We start from the raw sequence: 9,455 nt of genomic DNA, 5'->3' as shown, positions 1-9,455 counted from the left end.
TGTTTCAGCTGGAGGGCTGAAATACAAGTTACGATAGCGCACCGCCTTTCGGATGAGACGTTTAAGCCGTTGGTCCCGTGTGCATTCATGGATTATGCGCACGTTATAGTACGCAGTACACTCTTCGGAAAAAAGTATTGGTTGTCTCTCGGTGTACTGCCCAATCAACACCAGATGGACCCCACTGGAAATAAGCTTTCTTCTAGACTTTTGTGGGCTATCCTTGGTGTTTACACCGAATAAATCCCATCCAATCCACGATGGAATAAGGATCAAGTACGGCGCGCTACGGTTAGCTACGATTGACCACAAAATAGTTCGACGCCATTGCGATTTTCTGAAAAATCGTGTTTTGCTACGTTAAAGCGACATTAACCAAATTGATGTCTTTTTGTTTTGTCTCTCATTGAAAGCTTATACTTTGATTATTTTTTAATGATCAATTTATTATTTATATATTTTGACTTTGATTGAATTTGTCATGATGTCTATGGTCAGGTTCACATGAGAGCCCTAGTATTCCGGATCGGGAGCTAACCGTTAGCACCCCTGTGTAAACGCCCGATCGGTTAGCGCTAACCGTTACCAGGATCTGGATACGCCAACGGTTAGCGAGCGCTATCGGTTAGCAAGTTGAGCGCGTTTCTATCAACAACCAACCATCGTACGCGTTTCCAATGTTCAGTTTCCTGTTGGCCAGTGATTCGATACTTCTCATTGTATCTGGGTAGTGGATTGTCTTGTATGAACGCACAGCAGCTAAAGTTTCAGGCCCGGGATTTATCAATCTCAGCTTAGCAAATGTCTTAAGTCAAAAATGTTAAGATGTCCCTAATAAATGTCTTAAGCTGATTTATTACCCAATCTTTGCAAAATTTTGGCTTAAAAATCGTCTTAGATGGTGCCAACGTACAATCGACTTTCTAATTTTAAGCAATTTTTAAGCTAAACAATATGGATAAATTTGACTTAAGCAAAAAAAAAAAAAAAATGGACTTAAGACATTTTTAAGCTGAATTCTAGTTTGACAAATGTGGCCCCAGATGTTGCTAGCCTTTAGCTGCTGTGCGTGAACATAGCCTGAGTTTCACCACAGAAAATGTATCTATAAAGTATAATAATAAAGAGAGCATCAGTCCTACAGTAAATGGTCCATTGAGCATAATCGACTCGGCTCTTAGACCTACACGTTTTTGACTGCTTCAGCGCGGCATTTATTCGAGAGAGGCGTTTTAAAAGTTTATTTTCGAGTGCTAACATTATACCATGCGTTGCACATAGTCTATGTGCAATCATTTTTTAAATAATTTCTGGTAATACGAAACTTGGAGGCACGTTGTACTTTACACTCGATTTAGCACTGTGACGTACCGTATATTTAGACGTCGTGGTGCTTATTCAAGACGGCACTTTAAATAGCGAAAACCACGAGCAGAGTTATCCATTTTCGTTATGTCTTTGATAGTCACTATATTTTATGATATCCCTAATGGCAATAATTTAATTTCAATTTCTAGTATTTATATATTTCAGAAAGGACATATCAGTGTCGGTGCGACGGTGACCATTATGGCGTAAACTGTACTTATGAAAATACAAATCACGGTAGTACCGATAATATAATGTTATTCCCTTATTATATAAACGTGCATGCACTTTAAAATATATAAATTACCTACATTTACAGAACCGAATAATATACAACTAACTAGTAATGTGTAATTGTCATGAATTCCTACTTGACGTATTTCCAAACGGTAAGAAATGACTAGAAATCCATCTTTGACATATAAAATACAAACACAGCTCACAATGTTGTAACACAACTCTCAAATAAACTTTTATTCTGTATGAATTCCAACAAGAATCCGGTCTTAAAATAGCACAACATTAACATAAACATGTGTTTCAAAAAGAGCTCCTTAAAAGGCCAAGCTCTTACCTTATATACTTTAGCCCTAGAACTTCAGCATTCAAGAGCATTCTACTGCCTAAGTTCTTCATTGGTCACATTACATCATAATTAACCAATAAGCCTTATTTGCCTCTATAGTACCCAAGATTCCAGAAGCTTCCAAATATTACATTTGGATTCTACATGGTGTTCCTATAATTACCAATGTGGTTTACACTGTTTATTTGGTCAATTAAATGTTATTCTAGAATGTTCTATGTAATAAATATGTTAAAATAATGAAAGGAATAGTAATTTATTACAGTAATACAGGCCTATTATTCAAATATTATTGAAATGTTAAATATCCACCTAACTTATATATAAAGGGAACAACGTGACAGAAATTCGAAACGTGAATAAAACTTCAATTGTTACCTTACAAAATGAATTCGTTCCCCTATTTTTTAAAATGTTGTTTAAATGAAATTTCATTAAAAAATCACATTATAAGGCAAATGGTACCGCAATCTGGGAAACAGTTACAAATTGAGAATTAAAAACATTCAGTCATGATAAGATAGTGAACGAATCTATGCCATGTAAAACTTATACATAATACGAAGTTATACATATGTTGGTTTTAGATGATCATTTCGATGATAACCAGTGACGGCGATTACATGATAACGATGATTATATTATGTTGGCTATTGCATTAATATAGAATTTTATTTATGTCAAATAAAGAACCCAAAGTGAATATCACCTGCGAGAAGCGCACGATGGAGCTAGAATGTTTTAACGAAACGCTAATTTCCGTCGATAAGGTGATGTATGGAGTTCAGACAATCAGCCCAATTGCATATAATTGCCGCAACAAGACTGATGAGCACACGACGAGCAAAGCTTGTGCAGGGTCTGTGAATGCTTCTCTGGTTGTTAGTGAACTGTGTTATAGACGTGATTTTTGCAATTTTACAGTCAACGAAGAAACACTTGGCACCGTCTCCTGTTTTGAAAAGCTTCCTGAAAATAAAGATTATTTCGCGAAAGTTGAATATTTTTGTAAAGGTAAGGTACCGTTATGTTAAAAAATTGTGATAACGAAAGCTTTCTTAAGTTACCTTCAACATTAGCAACAGACTTGTCACAGCCAACATTGACTACAGGTTCACGTGCCTTACAAAATAAGAAAATCAGAACAAAGCTATGTATTCGTCACCAAGTAAATAACTAAAAACTTCAAAATGATCATGTTGGTGAAAATGATTAGGGCCTATCTGTCTTTATTGCTTCTTGTTCATGTGTTTCCGTTTATAATTTGACGAAATAAATGAAATGAAATCTTTAATCTGATACATTTATAAGAAAGTATAATACATACTCCAAGTATTGAAATACACGCCATCGTAGTTGGGATTCAATATTTCGACATTAATTATGTCAATCATCATTCCTGATGATGACATAATTAATGTCGAAATATTGAATCCCAACACGATGGCGTGTATTTCAATACTTGGAGTATGTATTATACTTTCTTATCTGAGATTAATCAGTGGACCTTTCGATACATTTATAAATGATTAAAGTATAGCATTTATCACACAAATTATTTAGACATGGGATAATAGTTTGTACAAAAAATATGTGCATATTTATCTATTATTGAATCAGTTTCTATGGAGGTAAATTTTACAAATTCATTTTGACAACGTAATATAGTATTTAATAGTTCACATATTTATTTTTTTACTAGGCCTATTTCACCAATGAATGCCATTTGCTTTGAGAACATTTTGTATATTTCGTATTTTTGACGTGTTTCCACCGGGGCATGATACTTAACAAGAAATAGCTAAGTTTAATTTTAATTTCCACTAGGCAAATGCTATAAATATATATCTAAATACATTTTTGAACGTTAAAGAAGAGGAATTTGCGAGTTCGTAAAAATAGGTGCCTCATATAATATGGCAGTTTTAATAGGCCTATAATGTGTAACAAAATGTTGCATCACTATCGGCAGGTGTAACGGAAAAAGCAAGTGCAGTTTTGTAAAAGACCTCAAATATTTGCGATACCGATGTGAAGAACCTCTTAGCATTACACCCGATAGAGTATTTGCAGACGTGCGCTATATTTGCATAAATCCAAATGAAGGTACATATGATTTGTTTTTATTTGTTGGTTTGTTAATTCCTTCTTTTTGTGTTAGAGCGTTTGTCCGTTTATATTTGTTCTTTCATATACTCGCTCAAACATTTTTCCATTCATTCATTATTTAAAGGCAACAAGAAGATGACATGGGCGGGTCCCCCGATTTTTGATGAGGGGCCCGCATATTTTTGTATGATCGGAAAGAAATGCTACTGCCCCCCCCCCCACTTTGAAAAACGTTCCGCCTGCCCTGCTATTTATTGCACACTCATTACTTTCAAACAGTATTACACCATCAAAAGGCGGTGGATCGTTTTAAAGAATGTCCAACTACAGCACTGAATAATCTGTAGATATAATTAAAACAATTACAAAAAAACCACTTGTATAGCCCAAAAATGTAAAAATAACCAGAAATGTAAAATCAGTGTACCCACAAATGTCAAAATAATCACAAATATAAAAGAACTCTCCCACAAGTGTAAACAAATCTGTTTTACCGCAAATGTAAAAACAATTCTCATACAAATGTAAACATTTTCATTTTAACTCAAATGAAATAACATGTCATGTCAGGGGTCAGTAGACACTTTGCTATCGTCTACCAATTGACCTTGTAAAAGTAAATCCGATGGAGGAATGATGGGATGGGTCATAATCTAAGAATAAAAATGAAAAGCAAGTTTACGAAATATGATGCCGTGCTACAGTAGATAAGACCAATCCTGTAAATTTATTCAAGTGAATCGCCAACACGGATAGGTGCTAGATGACCTGTCCTAGAACGATCACTCAACAACCTGGTAAAAATTGCAGTTATTCTAGTGAATTGCCAACACAGAAAGCGTGTCTAAGTTAGAATACTTAGCCAAAACAATTATTTTTACAGTTTCGGTTGACGTGTTATGACATTTTCGGTTAATTTGACATTTGTGGGTAGGCCTACAATGTTTTTACATTTGTGGTTATTTTTACATCTGTGGTGGATTTTTGCATTTTGGGACTCTAACACCCTTCATTTGGGACACCCCTATTAAGGGTACACGCCTATTAAGGGGAGACTTTTTCGGTCTCGAAGGTCTCCACTTATTAGGAGTTCTACTGTATAGGCCCATGTCTTTACCTGTATATTATTCAGATTGTGATAACATTTTTTATGCTTACATAATATATGTTCTACATTTATCTATGAAATATTAAAAGACAGAATATATCAATACAGTTTAATTATTGATCTTTAAATATAATTTTGTGCTAGTAAGGCATTTAAATTTTACCCGTTTTCAATCAAATTTTTATTTAAAAAATATTCTTACTACTACTACTACTACTACTACTACTACTACTACTACTACTACTATAATAATAATAATAATAATATTAATAATAATAATAATAATAATAATAATAATTATTATTATTATTATTATTACTATTAATATCACTAATTGATAACAATGATAATTATTATTATTATTGGTTTTATAAATATTATTATTATTGATTTAATTACTTCCACTATCTAAAAGAAATCTCAGGAATAGACACCTACTCCAGGTTTCAACGGAAAAATTGCATGGAAAGAAATGAACAAGGGTTACTGTGGCCTGACACCATTCCAGGAGTAGAATATGTTCAAAGCTGCCCGGACGGTCAATCTGGTAAATATTCACTTACGACTCACATCTGCTTCATGCTTAATGTACATAATGTTTTGGATCATACAACATAAAAAAAAAAAGAAAATCTATGTCGAACGTCAACAACAAGCAGACAAGCAGGTCATACGACGTATTTCATCGTCTGTACGCCTATTCTGTAGACCACTGGCATATACATAAGCAACTGTTATAATACTAATAATAGTACCGTAATGATAATAATGATAATAATAATAATAATAATATTAATAATAATAATAATGATAATAATAATAATAATAATAATAATATTATTATTATTATTACAATTATTATTATTATTATTATTATTATTATAATTATTGTTATTATTATTATTATTATTATTATTATTATTATTATTATTGTTATTATATCATTATACATTTTCATTCCATAACAAAGTAGTGCTTACTTACTCACTAGGCTTCGTCATCCGATGACGTATGTAGCCCTTCTCAAGTGTCATCCATTTGGTTTCCATTTTGTACTTTTCTTGCCCAATTTTTACGAGTGTAAGAAGTAAGGTCATCTGGCCATCTTCTTTTTTGTCCAACTCTTCTTTTTTCGCTGATTGCCATTCGACCAATCTCTATATCCATCGGTTGTCGTCTCTGTGGGCAACATGACCTGCCCATCTCCACTTCGCCGATTTTATTCTTTCAATGGTGCCTTCGACTTTTGTTTTATCTCTTAATACGGTGTTCTTGATCTTGTCTCTTATAGTGATATGTAACATTTTCCTTTCCATAGCATGTTGTGTTGTCTTAAGTTTCTTTTCTAGAGCTTTAGTTAATGACCATGGCCATGGTGAGTAAACACACACTGGTTAAAAATTCTCCTGCAAATGTCATTAGGAGTTTGGTATCGCATAGAATTTATTTAAATCTGCCAAAAAACAGCTCCAGTCTGTCTTGGTTCTAATTAAGCTTTTTTATTTTTCTCTCCTGTAGTCTTCCATCTTCACTGTTTGTCCAAGACACTTGTAGCTCTCTACCTCCTAAATTGAACTGTACATATCTTCGTAAAATTGTGTAAATGCATTTAGAATTTCTTCACGATCCGTTGTAATTTTTCCATATTTTTGTTTCATTTTACTTATTGTGGTCTTTTTGACATTGCTTGTTTTTTTTTTTTTTTTTTTTTTTTTTTTTTTTTTTTTTTTTTTTTTTTTTTTTTTTTTTTTTTTTTTTTTTTTTTTTTTTTTTTTTTGTTCTGTTTGGTCCTCCAGTAGCATATCTCCTCTCAGTTTCGTACACCAATCACAAATTTTCTTATGATTGAATCTTCTCCTGGCTGACAAACTCCTATTTTGGCGTTGTAGTCTCCCATTACGATGTTATATTCTGCCTTAATTTCTTCTATGGCCCTCCATATTCCATATTACATTTCTTCAACTATACTTTATCCTCAATTCGCTGGTTGTTGCATATACTTGAATTATCAAATTTTAAATTTTGAGTAAGGATTCCTCTAGCATCTCTGTTGTTTTCTGTTTTTGGTTATATATCAAGGCTCCTCCTTCTAGTTCCACTGGACCCTCTCCTGAATTCTTGGTTTCAGACAGCCCAATTACATCCCACTTAAAGGTTTTTAGTTCATCTAATAGTATCTCCAGTGATTCTTCTGTTCTCAGTGTTCTGGTATAATATGTACCAATGCTAACTATTGCTTGTCCACTCCTATGACCCTCATCGGTCAAACAGCTTCCTTTCAGCTTTGACTGTGTGATGTCATTAAAAGATTTATCACTTGAGTCAATCGTGGGCAATTTCCAACTATCAAGTCTTTAAAAAGTGTGCCCCATTTGGTCTATGCGGCCTCTCTTTTATCTTCTTTCCACATGTTTTTCTTGAGGGATTTAAGCCGTATACCGACGTGCTGGCTAGACGACCGTGTTGTCGGCAGAGGTTTAGGTCAGGGTTACCTCACCCATAGTCCGATGTTGCTAGACGTCGCAAACATCCATTTCCTTCTAGGGTATTCCAATACCCCTTCAGATTATCTGTGTGGTACCATATCCTGCGTTAGTTCCCAGGCCACAATGCCTGGGTTAACAGGGCTACGAGCAGGTGCAGCTTGGTTTGTGTAGAGAGGCTATAAACCCAGAGGAGGTCTTATAAAAATGCCTTCCTTTTCACCATGAAAATACGGATGAAATGACATTAGAGAATGCAACAGCTTGAGATCTGAGATTCTAGGGTAGTTAGCATGCAATGACAGTTAATGGAAACCGTATGGTTAGAGCCCATGCACTGTGCAAGTTCAAAAATATGGCTCGGTGTACGTGTGAGACGCCTCATGCCCCTTTTGAACACTTGTGAAGTAGTACTTATTGGTGTTTATTTCAATTATTAATATGATGCCTTCTGTGTGTAATATTTATATTTTGAGTAAGCTTAGGCCTATATTATATTTACTGTAGTGTCAACTAATCATTGGACGTTTTTTTATGTGGTTATTGTCGCATCGGGTCTGTGTGAGTCGGGGGCAGTCGCGTCGTAGAATATTAAACATGTTTAATATTTCTCACTACGGCTCAAGACTGTCCCCGACGATGAATCGCGTCAAGCCGGTTTTCCACTAGACGAATTTATTCGCGCGAATCGAAGGCGTCGGTTCGGTTCCTGAGCTCTGATTGGTTGCGCACATTTTTCGCTTCTCAAAAAGTAGAAACAGTTCGAACTACCAATTTTGATGAAGCGAAAACTTCGATAGAAATGTTAATGCGCATGCGCCTGAACGACGCTTTCGATTCGCGCGAATACATTCGCCTAGTAGAAAACCGGCTTCAGGCTGCGTCGTACGACGCTGTCTGAGTTGGCCTTAATTCCTCCATGTTCTTACAAGAGTTTCAATAATTTTCAACAACTGACCAATCAAAACAGGGCAGGGTACACGTGCGTCAAGCCCCGCTAACATGCCGGTTTACGCTGTCGTTGTTGTAGGACCTTTTGCAACAATACCAAACGGATGGGGTTTATCGGAAAGGTCAATCTACCGACTATTTAAATTCACAAGTTAGGGTTAGTTTGTATGCATTAAGATACATTGCACCTAGTTATGTTTTAGTAAAGATTGGATGTAAGCCTATCAACGAATTCTACTTATCATACATTTGAATTGGCTTGGTCCGTCTAAGATGATTAAATGATTTATCGGGATTTCTTTGTACTGAATGTGGGAGAGTGTTTGACTACACATTGCATTGCATTACTGGTTTACTTTATAATAGTTGATATCATTGCGTCAAATACAAAAATACATTGAAGCAAAAATGTGTTTTTACATAATAATATCGAAAAGCAATTAATAAAAATGTAGGCCTACTATAGGATTACAAACATATATAAAACGTTTACAATTAATAAAGAAATAAGCAGTAGAAGAAGTGCATAAAGACTAAGATTATACAACTAACATCAAACTTCAAAACAATTACCCATAAATAATATTGTTATTACAGCAATAAATTGTATTGAATAAATTTAAATATATTAATATTGAGATTAACTATTCTCTAGGCGTGCCGTAGATACGCTTATGAACTTTCGATTTTGTGATTGTTTTGTTCCTGACTAGGTTATGCGACCTGGATGTGCACGACGACAGACGGCCATTGGCATGAGAATGGTCCAGACCTATCCAAGTGTGTTCCCCAATGGATCGACGAATATAACATGCAGGTATAGGCCTGGATTTGTTGCTGTATATATATA

General features: G+C 34.7%; 1 protein-coding gene and 1 long non-coding RNA gene across 2 annotated transcripts in view; both read left to right on the top strand.

Moving 5' to 3' along the window:
- The window catches only part of LOC117109681, a 9,458-nt gene extending 6,470 nt beyond the window's left edge, over positions 1-2,988 (top strand). Inside the window, exons 4-5 of the mRNA XM_033252059.1 lie at positions 1,534-1,605; positions 2,645-2,988. Of these exons, the coding sequence (XP_033107950.1) occupies positions 1,534-1,605; positions 2,645-2,988 (416 nt within the window). The remainder of the gene's footprint in view (positions 1-1,533; positions 1,606-2,644) is intronic.
- Positions 2,989-3,924: 936 nt separating this feature from the next.
- LOC117109682 lies at positions 3,925-9,425 on the top strand. Its single transcript, XR_004445576.1, has 3 exons — positions 3,925-4,060; positions 5,587-5,718; positions 9,319-9,425. It is a non-coding gene; the product is annotated as an uncharacterized LOC117109682 (long non-coding RNA).
- The last annotated feature ends 30 nt before the right edge of the window (positions 9,426-9,455 follow it).

The sequence above is a fragment of the Anneissia japonica genome, unplaced genomic scaffold (assembly GCF_011630105.1).
Source record: "Anneissia japonica isolate Jap-2015-1 unplaced genomic scaffold, ASM1163010v1 scaffold287772_len198928_cov201, whole genome shotgun sequence".
Classification (NCBI taxonomy): Eukaryota; Metazoa; Echinodermata; class Crinoidea; order Comatulida; family Comatulidae; genus Anneissia; species Anneissia japonica.
The sequence above is the reverse complement of the archived record's forward strand: the minus strand, read 5'-3'. Positions and strand labels throughout refer to the sequence as shown.